General features: G+C 45.7%; 1 protein-coding gene across 4 annotated transcripts; it reads right to left on the bottom strand.

Annotated features, from left to right (window-relative positions):
- On the bottom strand, positions 1-27,883 carry bnc1 (basonuclin 1). 4 transcript variants are annotated; one of them, XM_048263495.1, is made up of 5 exons: positions 27,710-27,883; positions 3,957-4,059; positions 3,530-3,765; positions 853-2,810; positions 1-676 (listed from the first exon to the last, which is right to left on the bottom strand). In XM_048263495.1, the coding sequence occupies exons 1-5, from the start codon at positions 27,758-27,760 to the stop codon at positions 7-9; spliced, it is 3,018 nt and encodes a 1,005-aa protein (XP_048119452.1). In that variant the 5' UTR covers positions 27,761-27,883; the 3' UTR covers positions 1-6. The 4 variants fall into 4 exon arrangements, with proteins under 4 accessions (XP_048119452.1, XP_048119456.1, XP_048119455.1 ...); XM_048263499.1 differs by having other exon boundaries at positions 1-583; XM_048263498.1 differs by lacking the exon at positions 27,710-27,883 and adding an exon at positions 11,674-12,124.

Below are 27,883 nucleotides of genomic sequence, written 5' to 3'. Positions count from 1 at the left end.
TAAAGCCTACTCTTGTTCATGAGCAGTGCTTACAGTCATGTTCCTGTGTAAGTTAGGGTTCTGACTGTGCCGGTTCCGGCTCCTGACTGAAGAGAATGTGGTGTCACAGCCTGGAACCTTGCACTTGTGCAGCAGACGGAGATGAACTGTCTTGTAGTGTGCCCTGAAGGTGCCTTTGTTGCTGTACACCTTCTGGCAGAGTTGGCAGGTGATGGGGGAGCTGGCCTGCAGCTGTGGAGTGTGGGACCCAGGGGAGCGCTCCGTCAGCTCCGTGCCCAGGCTCTCACCCGGCCCCAGGCTCAGTCCGTCACAGCTCTCATCGCTGTCCTCCAGGGCCACTCCCTCCTCACTGCCCACGTCCGAGTCCCAGGACGAGTGGCCGCTGCCGCGGGAGGCAGCCGTGGTGCTCAGGTCCAGCACCGCCTCGTCCTCTACCGATGCCTCCGCTGGGTGCTCCGTGCTCTCGGCCGTCTTGCTCATGGGGAAGACCAGGCCCATGCGATTGTGGCCCTTAAAGATCACGGACGTCTGCCCAACGGGGTCTTTCGTGGAGAAATCTTGCCGGAAGTCACTGGCAATTTCCCTGCAAAGAGAGGACGTGGAATAGATTGTGCTGGACGCTCCATAGTGATCTTTGGTCAACAGCTTGTGGTGGAGGTTTAAGTTGGCGCTGTGCCTAAAATGTGTAAAATGGGGAAAAGTATTGACCTCCACATATAGTCCAAATTGATACACTAAAGACACTCATGCTCACACTTACTCTTTATTCTCTATTACTTCAGTCAATGATTTTAACTGTATTAATGTAATAAAAGAACGACTCAGTAATTTAATGATAATATTGAGTCTCACCTGTCTCTGCTTCTCCGGGAAGGAAAAGCAGCATTGCAGCCATCAACAGTGCACAGGTGCATCTCCTTCAGGTGTACGTTCCGGTAATGCATTTTGACGCTGTACGGATTTTTGAAAGTTTTATTGCAGATCTCACAGTGGTGGAGCTGGTCGTCTTTATTGTCCATGCACATAGAGTGAGGGTCGGTGTCTGCGTCGCGATTGCTGTACTCTTCAGCGCAGACATCACTGTCGTCTTTCTCATCTGCGAGTTTTTGAAAGAGCGGACCATTGCTCACCCTGTGATTGCTGTCAGCGTAGATGGAGTCGCAGGCCTTCTCTTGCATCTGCTTGTTAGCGCAGCCGTCCTCCTCGGACTCAGGCATGCTGTTGCTGCTGTGATTGTGGTGCTCTCGTAGTTTAGGCGATGTGCAGGTGATCACGCTGCCCTCCGCGCTGTGCCTCGGCCCCTCGTCAGCATAGTATGAGCCGTCCTCCTCCTTGCCGCGGTCCATGTCGGCGTTTGAGTCCTGCATGAAGCCGAAGGGCCTCTTCAAAGCGCTCGATGGGTGTTCCCTCTCCAAGTGTGAGTCCAGCCCTTGATCATCGCTGTCGCTGCATATCTGTCGCCTGCATGCCCGACCTCTGCCCTCAGACTCCTCGATTTCTCGGCCGGCCTGAGGAGCCTCGTCGTCCGAGTCGCTGCCGTCGGCCAGCTCCTCCATGTCCTCCACCGCCTCCTTCTCGATCTTGATGGGCATGCTGGACTTGCGCGATTTCTTCTTTGGTACTGGTTCTGAGGACGCCTCGCTGACCACTGGCTTCATGGGGACGGAGGAGGAGATGAGGGGCAGTGAGGGGAGGGTTCCTGGGGTGTTGGCCAGCTCGGCTGGGGTGACTAGGCTACGGTAGAAGGGCAGCACGGGTTGCACCGTCTTCAGGTTGGGGAAGAGGATGCCGCTCTGGCTGATGTTGGGGAAGCTGCTCTGGAGCTTGGTGTCCGCATTGTTGACCATGTAGCTGGTGACCGAGCGGCTCTCGACGCTGGTGGAGATGGCGCCATATTCGGCCCGCTTTTCGCTTTTCACCTCGGAGGGGGAGCCGGTGTGGCGCAGGTCCTTGTCGCGGTTGTTGCGGTTCATGGGCATGTGCAGACGGGGGTTGGGGTTGGCGCTGTGGCGGTTGCGGCTGCGCAGCGAGCTGAAGACCATGTTGCAGCCCTCGATGGTGCACTTGTGCTTAATCTTCAGGTGGACGGCGTTGTAGTGGATCTTCAGCGTGCCCTTGTCGTAGAAGGTCTTCTCGCAGGCGCTGCAGTACACGCGGCCCTTCTTCAGGCCGCCACTCTTCTCCAGGGACCTCATTCTGTTGTCCGGGGACATCTGGTTGACCTCCGAGCTCACGGAGGACATGCACGGGGTGGCCGGGCCGTCCGAGTAGTTGTCGCTGGTGGGGAAGTCCTCCGCTTCTTTCTTGGCGATGCCAGCCTCCAGGGAGTTGTCGGTGCGCTCCAGGTCGGAGGCGAAGGAGGCCGAGCTGGAGCCGAGGAGGCTGCTCTCCCCTGGCGGGCCCGACTCGTCCAGCCGGCCCTGCTGCTCCTGCCGCTGCGCCGCGTCCAGCTGGAGCGCGTCTGGCGGCGAGCCCAGGAGCGGAGCGGGCACCGAGTTCAGCAGCTGGAAGGGCAGCATGAACGCCATGCTGTTGATGAAGTTCTCAAAGTGGTGCACATGGCCCGCGCTGGGCTTCTCCACCTTGATGGGCAGGTTGGGGCTGCGTGGTGTGCTGTTCTCGATGAAGGTCCGGATGTCGGAGTTGGTGCGGGTGCTTGGAACGATGACGGACTGGCTCTCTTTGTCCTGGAGAGCCATCAGCTCCACAATGGACTTGGTTTCTCCAAAGCGCAGAAATTGCTGCAATGTGGCAATCTCCTCTTCAAAGGTCATAATAGCCCAGCGGTCCAGCACTTTCCCTGCCACATCCTACCAAACACAGAACAGGAAGAAAAGGTTCAATGTAACTCACATTCTTCTTAGAACCCACTTAAAACTAATACACATTAGCACCTTCCACCACCTGCCAAATACACATTTGCTTTGACTATTTTAAGGTCAAAAGGGTGTCTAATTATAGCAACAATTTATCCTTATGGTTGCCATTCCTTTCAGTCTGCCATCTCTGATGGATCTCACGGAGGCGGAGTGGAGAGGGGCTGAAGATCAGAGGACAGGGGGCTGCTCATTGATCAAGTGCCTGGGTTGCCCAACCCCACAGTAATTACACGAGCACGATCACGCTTTGAAAGTCATTTGAAAGTCATGACGGCAACTTCGTGCTGTAACAACGATAAATATTTTATCACACGGCGGCTGTTCAAGGGCCTGTTGAGGAGTCTGATTTCGCGCTCACCATTACAGGGGGGCTAACATGAATTGCCCACACATATCACCAATGATGCCTGATGATGAACTAATAGAGCAGATTCTCCTTGGTGGTTCCCTGGTGGGTTCTGAGGAAGTCCTTGTAAAAAATTATGTTTACACATTTCAATCCTAAATCAGGCACCCCAGTCTGATCTCAGCACGACTCAGTAAATAAATAAATAAATAAATAAATAAATAAATAAATAAATCGATCGCTCTAAGTCTGGGACTTCCAACAGAGGCAGTTGGATAAGTGTGTGAGTGCTCTGTGTACAAACCTGAAGAACATATCCCCGGATGTAATCCTGGAGGGTCCAGTCTAGTGCATTGAGGATCTGGATGACTTCTTCCTGCTTGAGAACGCTGAAGAGGCGGTCCAGTAGGATCTTGAGGCGCACCGGGATGGCCTGCGTCCCATACAGCATCAGACTGCAGATGTCAAACACCACATTGGAGTGGACAATCTCCACTTGACTGCCCTGGTACATGTGGTGCACCTTCAATTTACTCAGTGCTACAAGGAGACAATGTCATAAAACAGTGTTACTGTCAGAACATGAGAAAATATATTCACAATCTTGCTACATGAAATGCATGCTTGTTTCTGTCATATTTGAAACGGCAATCTACTCAAATGATGAAAGAGTAAACAGACTCGATTATCTTTCTTGATTATGAAGGAGGATTATCTAAGTGTATCCTTACCATGAGCTACCCATCCATGCTTGCAATTTTCACACTGTCGCCTCTTCAGTTTCCCAGGTTTGAAACTATCACAATTACAGTTCACCAAGGTACAGCAAATAGCCTGTTCAAAAAACAGAGGAAGAGTCACTTGCAGCAGAAAATAGTGTGCAATGTCATCTTTTCTGATTCACAATAGAGGTGGCCAGAAAAAAAAAAAAAAAAAAAAATGATTCTTGGCATTGCATCCCCGAGTTACCTATCCTTATTAATTATCTCTCAGTGAAGTGCTGGCCAGGTGTCATATGTATGCAAAAATCTCAATCTATATACAAACACAAATTCACCACTCGCTTGATCACGTTCAACATTCAGCTTTTATACCCTCTCACGTGAGATGGTTCATTTGAGAAACATCAACCTTAAATCACCCCAAAGATATATCAGCTTTTCCATTTTACAGGGCATTTCATTTCACGATTTCCACCCCATCCTTAAAATGAGAGCTCCTCCATTCTTCAACAGAATAGAGTAATCTGGCCCATGAATAAAAGGCACAAGCCAGAGTTCCACGCCTGTTTTTTTTTTTTTTAGATCACTGTGCCCAGGAAAGAATATAGATTGGAGGCAGTCAGCGAGGCTTTCCTGGCGAATAACTCAAGCCTATTCTCTAAAGAGCAGTGTAGGGAACCAAAGGGGATTATGTTAGCCGCTGCACTGTGGGGCATGTCACACCAGACGCGCTCTCCTCCAGTGAGGAGGGGTGTCTGGGGCCAGGGTGGGGGATGGACAGCGGGGTGAGAAGTAGCCAACACAGCTGCAGGGCAGTAGCAGCCACGCTCATCCTCTCTAACAAAGGAGGACTCGGCCACACCTGGACTGGCCATGCCATTTGAAGGGGGGGAGAGGGGGGGAGAGAGAGAGAGAGAGAGAGAGAGAGAGAGAGAAAGAAAGAGAGAGATGGAGAGGGAGGGAGAGAGAGAGAGTGAGAGAGAAGAAAAGCTCCAGGGCCAGTGGCAGCTAGATGACGTTTTATAGTCCATCGGGAGGGCTTGGGTTCACCTAATGGGGCTTATCTCCCCGGCGGTGGACTCGATATTGTGTTTGTCGTGTTGCCTGCTGATTTTGCGCGCGCTTCCTGCCTGCTGTTAATAGAGGTATAAAGTAGTGGGAGGCAGGAGTGGGTCAGGGGTTGCCTCGTGGTTGGGGCTGACCCCAGGACCACATCTCCTCACAGCCTCAATCTGCACTCAACACAAAAATCAAAGCCCCACATTTCAAGGCATCAGGTGGAAGAACTGGAAGATGAAACAAAAAAAAATATTTTTTTGCATAACATTTGATGTTCTGACACATTAAATCATCTCCATTCAAATGGGCCATTAATTAGTGTGGGGCGGCTCGGCCTCCACAGATGTCCATGCCTCAGGGGGTGAGGTCCCCCTTTTGAGCTGCTCTGACACAGGGGAGCTCGCGGCACTGCTGCGGTGGAGGGGGATGCGGAGATGACAGCCCAGCCTGTGCTGGAGCAGCCGGAGTTGAGCTCCGAGCTCACCATGCAAGTCCAGCCATGTTCTGTAGTTAAAATGAAATGCTGTGAGGGTGTGAGAAATAGTAGTCTTCTTTTTTATCACCTTAATGTCAATGTGTGATGAAAAAAACCCTTGTTGACTGAGACCATTCTTAATGCCAGTGTGATAAAGCTTCATATTGGCAATGGTCTCAATCCTGGTTACCAATGGCCAATTTCAAAGACTATTCATGAGAGCCAAGAGAGCTCAAATAATTTGCTATATCCAGTACATTTTAATTTCAAGAGCCGTGAAGATTTTGACACTGGACCTGTTCAAATCAGTCATCAAAGAACTACTTGGCACGACTGAGAGCAAACCCTTTGAGATTTTTCCTGTACCTCTTCGAACTTGATAAATAATGTATCGGCAGCATGTTTTGTAATCCTTAAAACGGAGCAAGTATGCAGGCTGATTCAGTCAACAGGGAGGAGCCCTTCACTTTGTTAATCAAATATGACTCCTGCTTGAGCTTAATTACCAGAAACACTTGAATGCTGGTGTCCCTGGACCCTGTGAGGCACCTGATTTTCATATAAAAGAAGAAAAGCGAGGGGCCAAAAAAAAAAGAGCCTCTCGTCTTAAAGCAGCAAAATCCCGTCATTATCAGCCACAGAGGGAACACGGCCCAATTAATGTAATCCCATTACATGCATGCGGCTCCTCTGCTGTTACGTTTAATGTAGATCTCAATCAGTTGTGCTGGAGAGTGACAGGAGGAAATTCCATTGTTCGACATTTGAGGCGTTTTTTCTTAATTAGCTATTCATTTCATGCGCTTGAAAGGAAATAAATGACACAAGTCTCTTTGTGAAGTCATCTTGATGAGGGGGACATAAATCCCCCGAGTTAAAAGAGAAGAGGCGAATCATTTCTAAGGAGTGAAAGTGAAGGTGTGTATCAACACCAAACTGATACAATAAAAAACAGCCGTCCAAGGGCCGAGATGTCTATTGACCTTATAGTCTTTAAATAGTGTTTTTAGTCAGCATGGACTGGTTGTGTGTATATGTGTAAAATTCTTGTGCATCATGGCTGCATTATCAAAGATATTTTTCAAACCAGTGTAAAATTATAGCACTGTGAAATAGTCTGTTTTGAAAAGTCAAAGTAAAATATTAATTAAATTTATATTAGCATTTTGTGGTTAAACAATTTCAGTGAAGATACTACATTTTTAAAAATCTATCTATCTTCATATGAACTTCATATGAGCTAGTCAGCCATTTATCTACATTTTATGTTGTGATAAAACACATCTCCTTTTTTAATTCGGTCATATTCTGGGGTGGGTGTGAGAATAAAAATAAGTCTCTTTTTTCTTTGCGTGAGTGTTGATGCTGCCTCTTAGCTCCTGGGTGTTGTATTGCCTGGGCTGGGAAATGTGAAGCAGATGTCTACAGAGGTGTTCTCCCCAGCAGGAGCTACGCTGGCCTCCCTCTCTACATGCCCTCTCTCAACTCCTGCACCACACATGCAGAACAGGAGATGGATATCGCTGCTCTTTTCTTTTTGGGAAGAGTGAAAAAACATATCTAATTTTATCGGCAATTTAAATTTGACATGATTTAAAGTGATCAAATCACATCAGATTACCAGACAACAACTTGAATTAAAATATTTTGATGGCAATGATGCAACACTGCAATTCCAAATTAAATCAAATTAAATTACAGTATACGATTAAAAGAAAAGTCAGCTAAGTAACAAAGATATTTGTAATATTTTTAAAACAAAAATTTTTTATTTTCATGATTCATGTTCTTTGCATTTTTTGTAAAAAAGCATGCCTTTTGTCTTAACCGACATGAAAAGTCTCTTGCTAAAAATAAAACATTTAAAAACCATTGGATATTTTCAATCCAGACTTGAAAATAAACATAACTTATTCACAGAGGCACTGAACTACGCAGAGAAAAGAATAACTTCCCTCTAAACATGTTGCAACTAATGTTCACTTCAGGAGCCATAAATCTGTGGGCTCGCAACCGTCTGCACTCATTTGTTCCAATGAAATGCTGCTTAGTCAAAGTTAAAATGAAGTGGGACCTCTCCAGGGACGCGGGCCAGAAGTCGGGTGGGGAGTGTGAGGGGAAGAGGGCCGGCGTACCATGAAGCCCCAGACCCTAAGTGATAACATTCGTCTGTGGGAGGGAGAGAGGGAGGGAGGGAAGAGGGGGGAACGAGAGGGCCACTGAGGCCAGAGCACAAGATGCAGATGCCCCTGATACCTTTTTTACACAGCCGTGCACAAACACAGGAGCAACAAGCAAATGCAAGCGCGCTCGCACACACACACACACGCACACACATGCACACACAGAAAGACATGGTTGGAAATCATTTGTGGTTGTCTTGACGTACAATGTGGTCCCAAATAACTATATGAAGCAGTCTTTCACCACATAGCCTCTCAATTACATCACTGTCAGCGGCATGCGCAGGGTTCCTGATGAGCTAAACCGTTTGGCCTGGGCCACTGTAGCTGTGCGAGGACATGCTCAGGTACATCACGAGACTGGAGCGGAGAACAGCACTGCAACACCAGCTCACCACAGCCGCTGCCCCGTCCTGCACAAGGCTACTGTTCACACTCACACTGAGACAGAGTGTGTCCAATTGGTCAGAATGTCAGTTATTTCGTGTTTTGGGAATTCAGGACCTCCGTTCCCAGTCACAGCCCCCCCCCCCACATTGGGCCAGGGCCATGACATCCTTCATGGAGAAAAGAAATATTAAAACGGTTCTCTTTGGCTCTTAAAATAAATCCTGCCATATGTACATAATAGCCATGCAAGTTTATAGACTCAACAGCAATTGCTAAGCAATATTCATAACAACTGTGGACAGCTGCGGCCGACAGTATTGAGTGTCCTTGTTGAAATAATTTACTGTAAAGCAAATCAATTAAGTGATGCTTGGTGCAGATTGCCAGCTAAATGCTACACGCCTGGCATTTGGTGCCAAAGAGACACAGCCTCGATAATAACTACAACTGTCTCTAAATATTTTAGGGGGGAGGGTGGGGGAACTGGGGGGTCTGATTTTTCCCCCGACATTCTGTGTGATTCATTTAAGAGTGATTTGTTTCATTTCTTTGTCACTGTCCACAAATGTGCTTCCTTAACCAGATCAGAACACACATCATTATAGAAATATTCCAAAGATTTCTGTTTGGATATTAAACAGTGAATTACAAACTGTGAAACAATATATACAAACTGTAGCTTTGTTGGTGGTAAAAGAAAAACTGTAAGTATAGACAAAGCCAATGATACAAATGTACAAATAGTGGCAAAGATGTATGATGATGTCGATAACCAAAAACAAAGTGACACCATTGCAATTTCCAGTCACAACAACCACACTGAATTTTTTAGGGCTGACCTAAAACGTCTGAGACCCCACAAGAAAACAGAGCAGCACAAAGTTTTCCTGGTGACATCAGTAGGAAATATTTGCCTCCTCATGCTCGTGCTCATGCCTTTATTGTAAACTGACGAGACGTGTTTTCATCAGACACACATCCATCTTTCTGACTCCACTATTTCCCTGATAGATTAGCCACAAACTCTTAGTAAAGTAGAGTGATATCAAACTCAGACTACTAATACTAAAAACGTCAAACTCCCGAAAAAGATTATTAACTTTAAATATTTTCTGAGACTATGGGAACCATATTGTGACTTATTTATATCAATAATGTTGCTCATTACATTCCTTTCTATTATATTTATATTAGAAGTTAGATATAAAACGTCACAGGAATTCTACTTTAATGATAAATGATGAGTCACAATGTAATCCTAAAGACTTACTAAAAGTTTCAAAATGAAGGAAAATATGACTAGAAGCAACTAAATCATTCACCAGACAGATAGGTGCTGCGAGAATACATCATACACTCACTAATCTTTAAGAAACAACTGCAATGTCCGGCTGTGTTCTTAGCCTATAACACTAAATCATGTTAAAATAAAAACATTGATCTCTTTATGATTAAAAGGAGTGAAGGAATTACCTGGATCTCCATGTGAAGCTTTGTGTTGAACATCTATGCCCATGAAACTGATCCCAAAAGCAGGTGGGTACGCACAAAAACAAACAAACAAACAAACAAAAAAAGCCCCTAACTGCTTCTACCCACCACCTCTGCCGCTCGCAGTGTGGAGACAGTGGCAGCTCACAGACCACAAAGACAGGCAGTAAATGAGAGGAACATGTTAGTACACTGCGTCTGAGAAAGTTTGGCTTCGAGCTATGCACTGATTAATATCAGATTCTCCCCCACACTCTGCCTCTCTCTCTCTCTCTCTTCCTCTCTCTCTCTCCCTCCCTCTCTCTCTCACTTTTTCCTCACCCAGCCTCTTGACAATCTTGTCACATCTGGCTGACAAATCCTCACGAGCCGCCTCTATAGCTGTGTGGCGGCGGCGGCGGTGGCAGGAGCGCGCTTAGTGCGGGGCTGTACGGGGCCTGCAGCGGAGAGGGGCCCCAGCGCTGATGGACCATCATGGAACTAATGAAGCTGAGTGCGGGGCTCAGGGGCTGCAGCGCCCAAGCGCAGCACCAGGCAGCTCAGCCCAGCACGCCCCGGGGCCCTACTCTACACCACTCGCAGTTAGCACAGGGAGGGATGGAGAGAGAGAGAGAGAGAGAGAGAGAGAGAGAGAGAGAGAGAGAGAGAGAGAGAGAGAGAGGGAGAGCGAGGATCCACACAGGCAGCCCACACAGTTCATAGGGGCTGGGAGGCCAGAGGTTCACCAGCGGAGGAGGGAGAGGCAGCTAACAGCACAGACAATACAGCCATTTCTCTGTTGAGGAGCTGCTGCTGCTGCTGCTTGATATACTTTTCTAGAAAGGTGCTACAGCGAAATGGGAAGGAATCCTGACGTGAGTCAGGGCCATAAGTGCTTTGCCCAAGTGGCTTTAGAGGGCTGAAAAATCTCTATAGCGGTGCAGCACTGTGTAAAAAAAAACACCCCTCTTTTTTTCTCCTCATGTTGAGATCCTTTTGGTGTAAGCCGAGACAGGGAACTCCCCTCTTTTCCCCTCGTGTTTTGCCCTCCTCCTGATCACTTCTGCCCCAAGAGTTAATCGTTCATTTAAATATTTTTTTTTCTTTTGAAAATTCTTTTTGAATGACAGTGTACTTGAGAGAAGTAAATGGGGGATTTTGTAAAGTACTACACAACAAGCTTACATGTATGACTACATAATGATGATAAGAAAAACAAATCAAGGACAGTCAACATAAAAATCCCAAGGAGACAAAACAACACAGATGCCTCCTAACGATCATGGTACAAGGATTTCTGAATGAATGAAACTTTACTTCCTCCACAGCTGATATGTCTGGCATGACTCTGCTGATGACTAAGGGTCCCCTCCCAAGGCTGGACAGGCTGTGGTTGTCCCCAGTACAAATACAGTACAGTACAGTACAAAGCTGCCTGCCACAGACACTTACACACAAACCAGCACATCGACAGATCGGCTAATTGTTGCATTAAGGCTGCGACAAAACATTATGCCGGTCTTAAATTACATTCCAATAGTGCCTGGCTAGCAGCCAGCGGAGAGCAACTAAAAGCAAAGCATGGCAATGAAGTCTTTTAGAGAGAGAGAGAGAGAGAGGGAGGAAAAGAGGGAGAGAGAATAAGAGAAAAAGAGAGAAAGAAAGATAGCTACTCAGCCACAGTGAAAATGAATGTTTGGACTAAACAGCAACAGTCTACAAATCATTAGATATTTTTCTCTTTCTACAAAAAGTGTAACTTTCCATATCATTAGTGAAGAATAATAGGTTGTCACTGTTGAAGAAGTGTAAAACAATTAGTTCTATCTAAGTTTCAGCATTGACCTCCTAGATTTTGTGGAGTTGACGGGATAGTCAATTTCAGCGAGCAAGTGAGAGCATGAAAAATGAATTAAAAAGTTTCACAACATCAATCAAAAGTTTCCAAAAATATTTTCATAAGAAACTCCACTTGGCAAATCAACCCTGCAGCTTCTCTCAGAAAGAGATATTTTGCTTGTATGTTTTCACCTCTATAAAGTGAAGGCATTAGATGACACTGAAAAGAAGAAGAAGAAGAAGAAGAAGAAGAAGAAGAAGAAGAAGAAGAAGAAGAGGAAAGATAGTGTAATGAAGATATCTTCCTTACCTGCGACATTCTTATTAAATGGATGATCCCAGGCTGAGTGTGTTGTTTGCCATTCCCTGCGAGTCCCTACAAAAGAAATGCCTCCAACTCTCCTGTCTGCACAAGTAGTATGGCAGCCGAGCCGTCACACGCCGCTTCTCTCAGGCTGTCGCACATGAACACTGAAGCCTTGCACAAAACACACACACACACAGACACACACACACACACACACGCACACACTTGCTCTCTGTCTCTCACTCTCTCTTGCCCTCACACACATACACACATTCTTCTTCAAGCTCAACCTCGCGTTTTAAAAACAACAAATGCGCCACTCTTACACATGCCCTCTCTCTCTCTCTCCTCTCTTTCTCTCCTCCTCTCTTTCTCTCCACTCCTCTCCCCCTCTTCCTTATTTTTTCTGTCCGTGGTCTGGCTCTAAACTGCTCAAGATGTGCAGTGTGCTGAAACTGGGCACAGGGGATTGGAATGAGATCCTCCCACCCTCCCACTCGCCGTTCTCACCTCAGGAGCTGCCTTCTCTTTCCCCGGCGAGCCCCAGCGTGGTGTGTTGGAGCATGCCCCCCCCCTCCCCCTCCCACCAAGCCCACCCCCACCCCCCAACAACACACACACACACACACACACACACACCTCCCCCGTCGAGTCACAGGGCAGTCCCCTCACAGCTGGCTGGAAGAGGGCATGACACTCATCTTTCACAGAGATTTGATCAAAAGGAATCACAAAGGCTCCAGGCTCTCCTAATGCAGTCAGGAGAGACTCTACCTCTCTGCTCCCTCTCTCTCTCTCTCTCCCTCTCTCTCCTTCAGCCTTGCTCTCCAAGGCAGCTTGAGTAATGCATTAAATCAATGCAGCCCTGCACAGAGCTCACCCTAGAGTTGAGCTCTGACTACGGATGTGTGTGTGTATGTGCGTGTGTGTTCTCAACACCGCTCTGTGAACAGTCCCGATAACAAGTTGTACCTTGTGCTGACGGGAACTCACCACCGTCTGGACCCAGTATCCAGAAACATGTAAGTGCAGGTAAGTTACCTGTGATTTGATTTTCTTAAGTGTGTCACTATCAGCAATCATACAGGGACGTGCTTATTTAAATCACACTAAACTTCCAGTGCCTCAAGGGCTCATTTTCCAAAATCACGCCATGCACAAAATACACATTTAGCAAGTAGCAGAGGTGTGAGGACTGAGATGGAATATAAGGAAAAAAAGAAAGTAAGTTTACTGTGATTAAGTACAGGACACAAATATTATTTACTATAAAAAACAATGACTGTTTATGACTGTCAAGAAAATGTATTATGACCCATCATCCAATTTTCCTCTCTACTAGAACCAAACTACACATTTCCAAGTATTTTTGAAAACAATATTCCAGTTGGCTCTGTGCCTAAAACTGATTTTCTGATTGTCATGATAACGTAATAGGGGTCAGACCATTCCTTCAACTTCATATAAGAAGCTGTAAAAACATCCTTTCGCAAGAAGCCTGAGAAAAGGAGGACGGCCACTACGGAGGGAGAGAGATGGTCAGGGTGAATCAGCCCGAAGGAGAGGAGCGAGGAGAGGAGAGGAGAGGAGACCTCCCTACCACGGCTCCAACCCATTAGGCGCGGCATTTAATCCACAAATTACAATGCAGGTTTTAACAGGTATGTTTTGACTAACTGCAGGGGTTCTGTAATTGAGAGAGGAACACCACCATGAGGCAGTTAGGGAATCTAATGGCCCAGAATCTTCATTTCTTTTCAAGTTTTATCAACAGGCTCAGACCAGGCGATACCTATTAATGTGTAACTAATAAACCTTGAAATATTCAATTAAAACTGCATCACTTACTGAAGATCAAAGCTTTTATTTTGTCAGAAGAAAAATTTTATGAGGTTACACTCGGGATGCTTTTCAGCCGAGCATGTAGCAGAAGATTGAAGTGGTTGTCCTGTCAAGCAAAAATGCCAGAAACATTTTATTTATTCCACACCCAAGGGATGCATACAAAATCAATCCCAAGAAATTGCTGGGATTAAGAGGCTCCTGGATGTAAAATTGCTGTTTTTAAACAGAATTACTCCAAGCCCGGGTCCCTCCCTCCAGGGCAGTGTTCACAGCGAGGCGTAATGCATCAGTGCATGTTTATCCCGACAGGTCTAGGTGGCTATTTGAATGTTTGTTATGTGCCCACTCGAGGAAAAAGCCATGTTCACATCTGTACTCAGTGTCTATGTACTTCAGAAGATGACGAGAGTCTGGGAAGAAAAAAAGAATTACTATTCATCAGATGATCGCATTTGGGAGAATAGCATGTCTGGTTTGTTTAGGATCCTGTCTGTCACCACTAAATCAATTTTTAAAAGGCAAAGCACTGTTTCAGAAACACAAATCCAGAAGTTCAGATGTTGTGGTTGCTTCCGCGTCACATGAAATAAAACATCTGATACACATATTGCACACGAACAAGGTTAACGAACAAGGTTAATGTTAGGGACCTATACTGATGGCTATACAAACAACTTTTCTAAAAGCACCATTGCGATGTCACCCTGCTTCACAATTGCACCATTTCTGCCTTGGATTATGGCAGAGACAACTCTGTCTGGGTTTGTGCTAGAAATGCAGAGACATGTCATTGGACGCGCACACAGCAAACCTGCCCAGACAAGGCTGGCTGGCATTCAAGCCACTCTGCACATTGTAAAGACATCCATGTGTCTGCCTTCACTTTTAACTGACAATAAAAAGGCCAAGGGGAGAAGCTGTTACTGCCTATCCTGAGGGGCCAACGTCAGCGGTGGTACCAAGTACTGACCGCTCCTCAAAATGACTGGAATTTGTCCGAAACGTTGGTTAATTTTTCAGCTGAAGCAAGTGCACACAGTCTTTTGAGATCGTATCATAAAAGAGCAAGAATCCCAAATGAGTCATGAGACATAAATTCCTGGGAATCAGTTGTTGATAGAGAGAAGTCAACATACAATCAAAATGAGGTCTATTAAATATATTGGCACAACATTCATGTCATTGATTATCTTTGACCAGTGTCATCAGGCTTGGTTACACTTTCAGCCACTGATATGCTGCACATTGAAAAGTTGACATAAAACATGAGTGCTTGGTGCAATAAAGTGATCATTTCACGTGGTGTGTTGGAAATGAATATGGTATTTTCGTTCGAGTGCACTCCTCCGACACGAGGCGTATTAATACGGCTTCCTCGCACGCTCCAGCTCTGATGAGAGGGCTCATGGCGCTTTAATGACCACCAGTTTAATCTAAAACCGAGTGAGTAAAAGCATGGACGTCCTCTGAGTGCACTCCACATGCAAGTAAAAAGGGAGGCTAATTTCACAGTCCGGGCTCTAAAAATATCAACTGAGCGGAGAGGTGCCACGCGGACCCACGGGTCAAAACATTCACAGAGAGACCGCGCTTTTGAAACGCACCAAATACAATAATGTGCACGCTGAGGGTCTTCTGCGGATTCTAATGTGTAGCACAAAAGGTGGCAGCAGAAATGGACGGCGTCTCACTTGATCTCATACTCTGGAGACACAGGAGGAGAGGCTTCCTGGATTTGATGTGTGCAAATTATGTCTGGAATACTGGATTAAATTAGGATGATTAGCAGGATCCTCCTGGAAGAGTGATGTCCCTCCGATATGGCACTGGACATAAAGGCCATGCCAGGTGACAGTAAGCATCTGATGAGCAACAGAAGCGCACTAAAGATTAACACTTCAAACTCCAGCAGTGGATTAGTATTGATTTTGCAATTCAGCTGAGTAGCACAGGAGATAATGTTGAATAAAAGACAGGAAATGAGTCACTTTCAATGGCACTATTCAGCCCGACAGCCTCTGGTCCCAAGTCAAGCTAATACTTGATGTGTGGTTACTCTTGCCAACGTTGTCATAAGAAAACTACAGTGTTTGTCATATGGAAAGTGTTGCTACCATCGTCTGAACCTTCTAAGTGTGTTGGTCTGTTTGTATTTCTGTCTGGTGAGGACAGTGTGATGATCAGGTCACTGGAGAATGGAGAAAGATTAATACAAGCACTCCCCACCCCCCACCCCCTCTTCCTGGGCACTCCATTCCGCCTGTCTGGTATTGATCAGACGTGTCCACATTAGGCGAGCGATGCTTTTATGATAATCTGCCCTCGCTTCATGTAATGGCTACATTAGAGGCACCATCCCTTAGTATCTGACACCTGTTTGGTCTCTTTAGAATTACTGTTTGCATTACAACGGTGTTTAATGGCCTCTTTAGTGGGGGCCAGGGTGGGGGAGGTGGCCACGGAAAAACTTTCCAGAAGTTCCAGCCGGAGAGAGCACTTCAAAAAAGCCATCCTGGGAGACCCAATGATCGAGTGATAGATGACACTGTTTTGGTTTGTCCATTATGGATGCCACTCTTTGCCCCGCAGTTAAGCTCAGGGGCTGCACAGCCACAGGGTCAGTTAACAGAGGAGTGCATCCACACAGCTGTGGAGAAGAAGCCTGAGAGGGCTGATCAATACCCCCCTCTCTCTGCTGGACACATTCCAACTCCTGTGTCACTATGTGATGGGATCACAGACATCACCAGCTAAAAGGAGTTATTCCATGCAACTTAAATTCAAGTTTTTATTATTAGATTAAATGATCACTGGTGACAATCTCTCTTTAAGAAACGTGAGTGTGATGATTGTGTTTGTGAGTACAAAGGAGCTGGGTTGGGTTTATGGCAGTATTTGTGGCTGGCAGGTTTAAAGGTTGAGCCTGAAAACCCCTGGCTGGAGAGTGAGAGACTACTGAGGAAAAAAGCCACCTGGACACCATCAGTCTCACCCAAGGTAAACATCTCCGACATTCCTCCCGGCACGCTGGCCTGCACAGGTCAGGGGTCATGATGACAAACGAGTGACCCAGGAGCCCTGAGCGCTAGTGAAGTTTCTGGAATCTTTCAACGGGGGACAACGCTTAGCATTCAGATGGGGGCGGGGGATCGTTACCAGCGGCTGACACCGATGGCCCTTGGCCACAGGCCCGCCCACCGTTAACCTGCCACTGCAGTGACCGGGACCGCCCTCTCCTGGCCAACAGGCCCCAGAGGCCCCCGGGGGCCACAGCTACCCGGTGGCCTTTCACTCAGACACAGGCCGACTACTGACTCAGCCGACATCACTCAACAGCTCCCAACCACTGGGCTTGGATCGGAGTGATACTATCCTTATCCTTATGTGCACATCTGCAATTCACTGGGAGGTCTTAATGTTGGCTGACAGTCATGAATCAGGGGGGGGGGACTCATCTGGGCAGATAGAGAAAGTATATAACGATGAAAATAAATTAGAGGCAAGGAGTGAGAATGGGAAGTGTTTGCAGTGAGAGGTGTTAATGTAAGCAGTGTAACATATCATGCTCTCCAAAAAAAAAACCTTTCCAGTAGGAAGCAGGTTACACATCAAGAGCATGTAATGACAATATTTCATTTGAATGGAATGCAGACTATGCACACAGACTCACCGGTGGAGATAAGAACCAACTGGAACCAAAGAGGATTCTGCAGGTGGGAACAATCTCAGAGCTTGTCACTTCCAGCACAAAATGGGTGGATGCAAGGCAGCGGCTAAATCTAAGGGAGGAGCCCTCATACGCAAAGCCCAAATGACCTTTAAAACCATACTCTTACAAAGTTGTGAAACAGCACGGAGCGCACAAATTAAGTGAAAACATGCCCGTCTTTATCCACCTTTGCCTCCCTCCATGGGGGTGGAGGAAGGTGTCACTTTACAGTAGGTTGCAGATCTTATCTCAAATCAACACCTCAACAACAAACATATGGAAGACTAAGGAGAGCAGAGTCAGAATTCCCACCCTGAGTGACCTGGAAGTCTTGCCGTCTCGACACGGTGCATGGCTCAGATAGAGGCTCACGGAAATCAAGTCACATGGGGTAAAACCGCACACATGAATAACCGGGTTTGACCTGTGGTGCGATAGGTTGTACATGGTGAGTCAACGGCATGGAGGGGAGGGGAAGGCTGGAGACCCCTACACTGCAGCCTGCATCTGACCCCTGGACCTCCGTCTGCCTGTTTGCACTCCCCTTCCACCTAGACACATTTTTCCAGCAAACTCTCCCCCAGCCACCGGGGCTAATGACTCACAGAGGGACATCTGCAGTCGTGTTCATTCTCAGAGCCAGAGTGAGCCAGAGCGGGCGCGGGAGAGCAGATTCCCATCTCCCACCCCGAGCTGAGGCGCGCGGAGTAGCCAGCACCGAGGCCCCCACACTCTGGGGTCCGTTTGAAGGCAGCTATGCATGCACATCCATCATGCTCAGACCCTCTGACAGTCATGTGATCTTTTGTTGAAAACTGAATCAAACCACACGCACAACGAGCCCAGCAAGGCCAGCATGTCCCTGCCAAGCACAAAGAGAATAATTTAATTCTTACACGGCACCTTTCATACATTTTTCACGTCGTTCCTTTGGGTGTCACTTTGGGAGACTGCCATCTCGACTCAGGAGACATCCTCTATGTTACGGTGCCACACCATGTTGAAGCCAGTAATTAGACTGATTTTCAAATGAAATCTATGATCAAGAAAAGTGCGAAGAGTAAAACAAAATATTTTGGCCCCAGTGCTGGATAACATCTTGCACGTCTGCTCTTTGGCACCAACAGGTTCAGATTGACCACTGGTGGATGAGCTCTGGGTTGTTGACCGAGGTTAGGAGTTCTATTTCTTTTTCCAACTGGTACTGGCGTCTCATACCCTGACCCTGTGCTGCCTGGTGTTTGCGCTGAGTGCAGTGTGAACAGGACCTCTCTATGGGGAATAACTGTGGAAATATATGACAGTGAGAGGAACAGAAGATTGTTTTCCAGTGTGTGCGTGCCTCCATATTGTTTAGGTCTCATTAAGACGGAGTGGGGGGAGGCGAGTGCATGCTTGGTGGAGCTCCTGCTGTCTGTTTGCGTCTCTTCGCCACAGACTCCTCCTCCCCACACCTGACCTGAGAAAAAGCCCACCAGGCTTCAATTAACCATGAAATCAGACGAACGACCGGCCCATCTCTCTCCACACGCAACCCAACCTCCACAGGACCAGTCATATTTTCTAACAAGGAGCCACAAACACACAGACACGTGAAAATGGAACTTCAGCTCGCCTGTTGTTCCATTGATCACTGGCAACTGTCACTCCCTGTCGTTTGAGATCTGCTCTGTGAAGAATGTGTTGAGAGCACTATCTCCTGATCAGGTCCCCAGCTTGCAGTGGTGGGAGTGGAGAGGCGCGCTGTGGCCTGGGGCGATAGGTCTCTGTTTGGGCTTGCAGGACTGACAGGCAGCTTGGTGATAGTCTGAATGGCACCTTTGGCTATGACATTATGGTCTGTTTGCAGGCAAACGCATCGGCGCAAGTCTCAGTGGTCACATTTCTTTAACAAGAGAAAGGCCACTTTCTGCCCACATCCAAATTGAATTTGAAATGTATGTGTCCAAACACATTCCCAATTGCATGCATCAGCAACCTTTGTAGACAGAGGAGGGCACAGAAGTAGCTTTAGAATAAATAGAAAGGAATATTTCACAAAAATCAGTTTTCCCCTTCATAAGAGACTGGGCTTAGATGTAGCAAGGTCGCTGGTGGATGGCAATTATCAGCGAGGTGTTATTGTTTTGACCATGACCAGCAGGTCCCTGTCTGCCAGACGAGGTTCCAGATTGACACTAACGCTCTCCCTCGGAGGAGCAAGAAAGCGGGTCACAGGCAGGAGGGCCCACACTCTGCCAGCGTCCCCCACCCCCCAGGGTGATGGGGCAGGGGGTGGGTGGGGGTCGAATGGGGATGCGAACCTGCTCGGCAGCGGCGCACAAACATCGCCTGCTGCCAATCACAGACCTCTGCAGGCAAGAGAGAGAGAGAGAGAGAGAGAGAGAGCCGGCCCATCTGACACTCGCGGCTAATCAAAGTTCTGCCTTCATTAGGCTTCCAGATGATTCGCTAAGCGCCCGCTGCAGCACACCACTGTCGGCACCACAGCGGCGCTAAAGCTGTTCAATATTTCAACAAATACAAGGGTGACACTCACGCATCACATCTTCTGACACCTAATGAGCCCCGACCACTGGGATGCACCCCCACCCCACCAGCCTCTGAAGTGAAATCTGAAACCCAAACAGAATTCCTTGCTGAAGAGGCACAGTGCCACACTCCTGGAATCTGCCTGTGCTAACGATAAAACTGACAACTTGTTTACAGGTCACAAAAGCTAATGATAATTCAATTCTTATTACACATAATGTCACTGCCTAGTGATCAAACCCTTTGTAAAAATGTGAATAACATTCAAAGTTTGGTTACTGATCAAGAACAATAATGTCCAAAAATAGTAAGTCTTGAAGTCAAACCAAATTAAATTTGATTATTTTTTCTATTTCTTTTGTTGTAATATGAGGATATGCATTTCCATTAAAAGTCTCAACATGGTACTCCCACACGGCGACTGACAACACCATGTACATCTGTTTGTGTCAGAAATAATCAGCGTGATACAAGGTGCACAGCCTGTGCGGTTGCTGTTTCAGATCAGGCTACAGGACATAATTACCCATCTTGGCCGTGACACACCCGTTTAAGGGTCACACATAATTTTCTTTCTCTCCTTCTCCCCCCCCCCCTCTCAAATCAGCCATCCGTTCCTTCATCTGTGGCTGGCTTCATCATATAACCGGGAGCCAAGTGCAGGAAGGTGGGGTGTGATGGGGTTGGGGGTACAGGGGAGGCATGGGGGGCAGGAGTGGGGGTGGAGACGTTTCAAGAAGGGGAGCATGGGGGGAGGGGGAGGTCTGATGAAATTGGAAAAGCATGTGGAGATAGAAATCACTCTCCGACAGATTCAGACACTTCCTGCCACTCTGCAGATGCCACAGCACTGCGAGCCACCCTCCCGGGGGAGATGATTCACCTGGAAGGGGGGCCAAGCGCTGCCAGATGTGTAGGAAGCTGCCTGGGACCCACACGCTAACACTGTCTCGATTGTGCGCGGCATATGCTTTCAGTCAAGGGTGAAAAATGCAGGCACCAGCACATGCCAAAAGTCTTTCAAGCATGGCCCACCAGTCAGCCCCGAGCTTAACGCACTGATCCTCCGAGTCAGCAGATGCATGTCACCACAGAGCAAGTCAAGGCTGGTTAAACTATAAAACAGCTAAGGGACCTCGTCCAGACACCCAACCCTGTGCTAACAAAAATACACGTCTCTGTCACTTTTCGACACTCGCCAGTCCCAATTCTCCAATGGTCTCCTGGGCAAAAAGACGACAGAAGGAAAAGAGATACGTGTCTCACCGTTACAGACAAAAAAAGAAAAACAGAAAAAGAGAGAAAAAGGTAAAACAGGCTCAAGCTGGATCAAAACAACGACAAAGGCTCCTAAAACTCAGTGCTGATCTGCGAGGTCTGTACACGTAGACAGTAAGCGTGATTTCTCATACGTAGGGAAAAAAATACCTCCTCGAGTTATGATTTTCAGGTTTTCATTTGTCATTACAACACTGACTAAGGCGGAAACAACAAACTCAAGGGCATGAATACCCTGTAACTATTTTTAAACACCGTGGGGTGGGGGGTAGAGAAACTCAAGTTTGCCAGCACATTACCAGACCTCATAGTCTTTGGCTAGGGGGTGTGAGTCTCGCCACACAGCTGGTTTGCACACAGCCTTTTTTATATGGCAAATCTTGCTCAAATCCTCCTCACCTGGATCCTCTGGCTCCCAGATGGCTACCTTTAGCAACGCAGCCTGTAAAAAAGCTGAAGCCTTTAGCAAGAATGTTGATGTTACACAATGACCTCATTGTGCTGTGATGGAGCTTGTCTGAGCTCCACTCTGTGGCAGAGTCACACCTGTTCCACCTATGCCAAAGGGCTGCACAAGCCAAAGTTACATCAATCAGCGTTTCAAGGCAGGCACCTAATGTGGCTTTCTGTCTCACGTCCTCGCCGCCCATAAATGGTTGCTTCGTGACTAGAGTTTAACCATCTGTGCGGAAGAAGGCAGAATCCCCACCTATCAATTCAGAGCTCAGCTCAAAATGTTTTCTTACAATCTTACACTGAGCATATCCTATAGCTGCACAGAACTGTTAGTACATTTTTGTGTTGTGTGTGGCAACACACATAATTTCACTGAATTAAAAGGATTAGGTCTTTCAAGTAGCTCTCAGCATAAGCTGTACACAACTTCAGGGCACGTTTTCATAAAATAAACCTACTATTCTTAACTCTACCTAATACAAATAATTGGAGTCCTCCAGACTCTTAGGACGGCGATTTGAATAGCACCACACTCAACTGGCACGGAGGCACGGTGAGGAGTGCCAAAGCCCTCAAATTCTATCAAACTGAAAAAGAATGCCGAGTTGCGCAGATAGGCTTATGTCGACCCCCACACTCCTGGAACATGCCAGCGAAGAACAGCCAAGTTCTCAGGCTCTGTCCTCCCCTCCGTCTCAGGAGCAACTGGTTTGCAGCCAAGAACGCCAGATAAAATTCTCCGCTGTTATGAGTTTCTCATATTTCACCTCATTTTATAAAGAGAGAATAAATAAAAACCTCTGTGCAGAGACCAATGATTAAATGTCATTAATGGTGTAAGGAACAACTCTCATTAATATGCAGGTCCTGAGGTTACTTCAATCAAAAAGGCTGCTTTAAAAACGTACAATGCAATTTAAGTTCTCAAATGATCCCAGCAAGCTGCTGTATTTGTGCTTGGGGTAAAAAATATGGTCTTAAATTATATATAATGCAGCAAACGGCCAGGGCTGGCTGGCCGGAGTGTAATGGCAGTTTTATCTCTTGATCAGGTTTCACGCTACCTGACATGAGTGGGAGCGGAGGGGCTCGGTGGACGCCCACAGTTCACGGCGCTGATGAGGAGAGCCAGGCAGGCCCTCACACCGCTGCCAACACATCATCAATACTCTTCAGCCTCCTCCCTCTCTCCCTCCCTCCCTCTCTCACTCCCTCCTTCCCAGCTCTGCACAGCAGAACACAACACAACACAACTAAGGTGGGTATTTCCAGCCAAACTCCTCCAAACTCGGCTTTTCTTCCCCATAAACTCTACATTTGCTTGTTGGGGCAACATAAGTATTCCATTTAACCCATTACTTGTTCAAGCAAATTCCAAGTTGTCTCCTCCCTACCACTCCCTTTTTAAGTCACTAGTGAACCAGTGAGAAGAGTGTGACAAATAGCACTCCAGGCTAGTTCAGAAAACAGCTCCTCTGACTTGTCAGAGTCCCTCCTAATGTGGCTACCCACAAAAAAAAGCCATTTCTCTCTTCCATCAGCAGTCTCACTGATTAGAAAACCACCACTTGAGGTCAACAATCATATTCAGCCTTAACGGATGACTTCCTCCCCCCTTTACCTCGTCTAGACTTTGTCACCTATGAACACATGATGACTGTAATTAGGTAGTCCCTCAGAAATGAGGCTGTGCCTTTTGTCCACAACACTTAGGTCCTGTAGAGCCCTTAGGCAATGTATCGTTGCGCAGGTTTGTGCTGTTTCCCCAACGTCATTAATTCTCAGTGAAGATGCTTTAGCGTGATGCATTGCTGAGGCTCAGCTCAGTGGATGTGGTGAAGCCGCTGTATCTGAGCTGTAGTGCTCTCTGGATTGTGCTATGAGCCGATCCCTAAGCCACTTGTGCCCTCCTACGCAGTGTGTATATTCATGAGAAGGCAACAGTAGTGAATGTTATTTAACACACCACAATGAGGCACTGAATATTTTCCCTACTGCATTTAATGCTCATATTTGACGTGCATTCATTGAGGCATTCTGCTGTTGTTTACTTGACAACTGGCCAGATATGGCTGACCCTGAAACCATGACTTCAGTTTGTGTGCGCTGCCCTGCAACAAGTAAAGACAAGAAATGTACGGCTTGTTGTTGCAAAACATGTGATGTGCTCCTCTGAATGTTTAAGTGACTATTTGAAGTGAATAGGTTTACCAAAGCACCCCAGGTCATTGTCAGTTAAGTAAAGCCCTCAGAAATCTCAGAGGAAATCCACGACAGTGGAATTGACCAACAGACATGGACAAGGAGAAGACTCAAAGTAAAAGAGAAGTTGGAAATCTCATAAGAGACCTGCCTCCTTGCTACCCCCACCGCCTTTTTTTTTGGATGCGGAGAAAGAAAATCAATATACTCAAGCGCAATGCCTGCGATGGCATTGGTAATCCAGCTTCAGCATTAATGTTTCAGAGCCTCAGAGAGCTGCCTACTCTGCCCTGGTGCTGGTGCTCCTTGGAGGACTCCACTGCCTGTGGTTTGCCTCCAAAACAGAATACACAAGCATGGGCCTGCTCGGAGCAAGCGAAAGTCGTTAGCCAAATGATTTTCGTGTTAATTTGTCATAATATTATCTATAGTGGAATGACATTTCTGCAAAAAATAAAAAAATAAAACAGCACCTAAAACGTTTCTCTGAAATGTTGGAAAATGAGGAATGCTCTGTAGGAGTAGAATCACCCTCACGGTGCCTGGTGGGATTCTTAACACAATATACATTTTTTTTCCATTCACAAGAGTTCCCAGAGTTTTTGTATTTCTGAGCCTTTCTTGAAGGCCAGTGCCCATTTATCAGCCTCCCATTACCCAGCTTTCTCTGGAAAGGGTTGGAGTCAAGCTTCAAATGCACTTGTAAAATAACAACTGATAAGAGGGATGGGTTGGTGGTTTCAGTCAAGGACAATTACCTGAAGCTGCCCTGCTTTCTACAAAAAAGGGAAAAATTTGGCTCAAAAATGCAAGCAGTATGTCACTTTGAGATAACACCAGCCCCCTTGGTAATGATCACCTCTTTGTGTCTGTAACAGCAAGGCACAGGCAGATTTGAGCTATCTCACTGGCCCATGGGGAGGGCTGAGGACGGAGTGGTAGAGTGAGGTTCGGAACACTCCTCCCTAGACTCTGAATCATATTCACAGAACTTTGGAGGCATTTGGGTGTTTATGCCACAGTTTCCACATTGCTATCCCGTGACATTAGGAAAGCATAAATCAGCTGGGCGACAGCTCCCTTGTAGAGACTGGTACGGGGAAAGGGAGCTGCCACTAGCTACGCCCACAGCTTCTGCCAGATGTGCACTCTAAAACCCCAACAGCATCAACTACCCTGACACTGCTAATGCCTTTGTTGATGCTAAAATATTCACCCTACCTCCTGTGAAGACATGTGTTTTTCCACCGTGTGCATGAATTGGTGGCAAGTTACAAAAGGAGGACAATCATGCACCAATGTCATATGGCTTGAGTATAATTAGACAGCCATGTGTTAATTATCTCTGGAACATAATGAGGGTTTCAAATCAAACACAAAACAAACACAGACACAAAACACATGTAATAGAATCTGCACACATGTGCACAAAGCCCCATAATAGAATGAGCACAGACACACATTTGTGCATAAATACTGAATGCAGTAGCTGAATTTGGATAGCTGGTAGACTTCCTATTTCGATTAATAATAATGACTTTTCAACAAGTTAAGATAGAGACACATATATTTTTGTTTGGACAATGACAACAAACTAAGAATTAATTTCAATCAATTAAATCAATCAATCAATCTATCTATCAATCTATGCCAGAAAAGAAAGTGGTAGTGTTTAAGATTGCTATAAATTGCACATTTTGAAAAAGAAGCCTCCTTAACTGTCAAGTAGGTAACAGTGTATTAACTTTATAATTAACCTACATTAACCTTCAAACAAAATTATAATCATTAATATAAACAATCACTAATACACTAATACTTATCAAAATGACATTTGTTTTATTAAAAGCTTCAACATAAAAGACTATATAGCCTAGATAATGCCATTTTTTATTGACTAAATTTTCAAAAAGTATGTGTACTGTATGTGTATAAAAAAAAGATCTAACATCAAGCCATAAGATCCAGGTTTATCCAGAGTTCATCCAAGTTTACACCATCTACTGTTTACCTGAACTCTTCTGCACAATAAATGGTGTTGGACACATTCAGCTGTGGAAGGAAAGAAAACACACAAGTAATCAAATCACTTTGCGGTACTTTAATGTTTGCTGAAAGGCACATTAATGTTCTAAGTCTATCCTCCTAAATCCTTTATTACTCATTTGAAATGTCTTGTTGACAATTGAGTGTAATAAACATGAATGAACTACTAAAACTACATTATCTAAGGGAGGTGGTTCACTAACGTAAATGTACATATATTCCTACTGAAGGTACATATACCTACTGAACCGTTTAGGTACAGGACCGTTCAATACAGATGTACCGAATATACCAAGTGCACTCTTAAATAGTAATCAACAGTAGGCTTTTTTGCTTGTGGACTGTTTCAAATTCATGTCCCCACAAAAACATATGAAGTGGTGGTCCATATGTCAGTTTAATTAATTAATGCATTTTCAAAAACTATTCCTGCTTATGTCTTGAGCATCATGAATATTTACAGTGAATGATGGGCTACCAGTACGTACAGGCTTGCCGTACCAAAAACTAACCGAACCGTGACTTCAACACTGAGGTACAAACCGAATCGTGATTTTTGCGTACCGTTACACCCCTAACCTAGGGGTCTTCAACCTTTTTCAGGCCAGAGGACCCCTTGGCTCATAGAAATAGAGGTTTTAAACTGAGCTAAGTAAACTAAAGCATTCACAACTAATTGTAGAGTATCCACCAAGTTCTAGGTAACATTAAGTCACGTTACCTGATCGCCTTATACGTAAATGCAATATTACTGCATATCCAAGAGAACCATTAAAATAACATTATATTTTACTATTTAAGATGAACGACTACTTTCAAGTTACCCTGTCAAGTAATTTCCCTGTCAAGTCACCCATTATGTTGATTTTAAATGGTGTTCAATAAATATGGCACCTAAAGATGGACTGCTTCAGAAAAAGAAATGGAAGTCTTAACAAAACATTTGTTCTTTTGAGGAACATCCCGATATGTAATTCTTACGCACTGCCAGTCATCAAGAGTGATAGACCTATAAGAGAGATTTTTCACATTTTCATATGATAACTATGTTTATTAATCCATCCAAATGTTTTTTGCTTCCATGAAAATAGAATTAAGATGACATGAGAAACTTTTGCATGGTTTCCAAGATACAGGTGATGATTAAACTTACCCACTGGCTCAACCTCACCTGCTCTCTTTTAGTATATTATTGTGATAATGATGATTCAAACAATCCAAGGGCACATTTCAGTAAAATTGTTTCAGTAAAACAATTAGGCACAATATAGGGAACTTTTAAAATGTCCACTTGAACTTCTTCAATTGGAGTCAAGAGAAAACTGGCCGTCTCCTAGGGGCAAATTTGGGGTTAGGCCTAAGGGATGTTCAGTCTTCACGCGCTCATATTCACAAGAGAAATAGCCTTATTCTTCATCCTGAGGTAACGTTAACGTTTAGCGCTTAGCCTAGGCTACGAGGCAGACATTTCACTTTGTCTACAATTAGCCTACAAATTTGACGACGACACGACTTGTTATCCACAGCGGAACATAATGTTAGCCAATGACAGACTGAATAAGGCCATGTGCAGCGGCAACTTTAAACCTAGTTCTAGTTGTACTCATGTAATTCTAGTTCTACTCATGAAACACCTAAAAAGTGTACATTTGCATGATGGTATGTGACACATGACATATCTTACCATCAATAGGCCTACAGCAGACTCCAGCACTCCCGAGTTCTGCAAACTGATGGATCCACTTGTCCAATGAAAGTGACAATCTACGCCAAGGCATGCGCATGGTTGTAGCCTACTGCATTGCAACTTTTAATATATTACGCGATTTCTTGACGTTGCATTTTTAAGGCAAACATAACAAGTAGAAAATCAGGGCATTATTATGCATTTTCCTTATTGAATATATTTCAAATACAACTTTCACCAATTTAATTGCAAATGTTACTCATGGTGATGTGAACAAGTCTTACCGACGCCATGTTAGTGACTTGATGATTTGTCAGCCTTCTGCACCTTTCCATGACACTTAGGCCCTTTGCACCACTTTTACAATGTGGTAGCCTGTCTCATGCAATTACACTACTGCCAAAAATAACACCAATCTCGAATTTATGTTCAAACTGCTCGAACGCGCTCCATGGTTG

Source organism: Alosa alosa, chromosome 14, assembly GCF_017589495.1.
Source record: "Alosa alosa isolate M-15738 ecotype Scorff River chromosome 14, AALO_Geno_1.1, whole genome shotgun sequence".
Taxonomy (NCBI): domain Eukaryota; kingdom Metazoa; phylum Chordata; class Actinopteri; order Clupeiformes; family Clupeidae; genus Alosa; species Alosa alosa.
This window is presented reverse-complemented; position numbering and strand designations above follow the sequence as displayed.

What these genes read in the sequence shown, in the direction of transcription:
- bnc1 (XM_048263495.1), bottom strand. Translation starts at nt 27,760, where the DNA reads ATGGAAAGGTGCAGAAGGCTGACAAATCATCAAGTCACTAACATGGCG. An exon ending in GCATGGATGGGTAGCTCATG is followed by an intron (nt 3,766 to 3,956) that starts GTAAGGATACAC and finishes GTCTCCTTGTAG; the next exon opens with CACTGAGTAAATTGAAGGTG. An exon ending in TCCGGGGATATGTTCTTCAG is followed by an intron (nt 2,811 to 3,529) that starts GTTTGTACACAG and finishes TGTGTTTGGTAG; the next exon opens with GATGTGGCAGGGAAAGTGCT.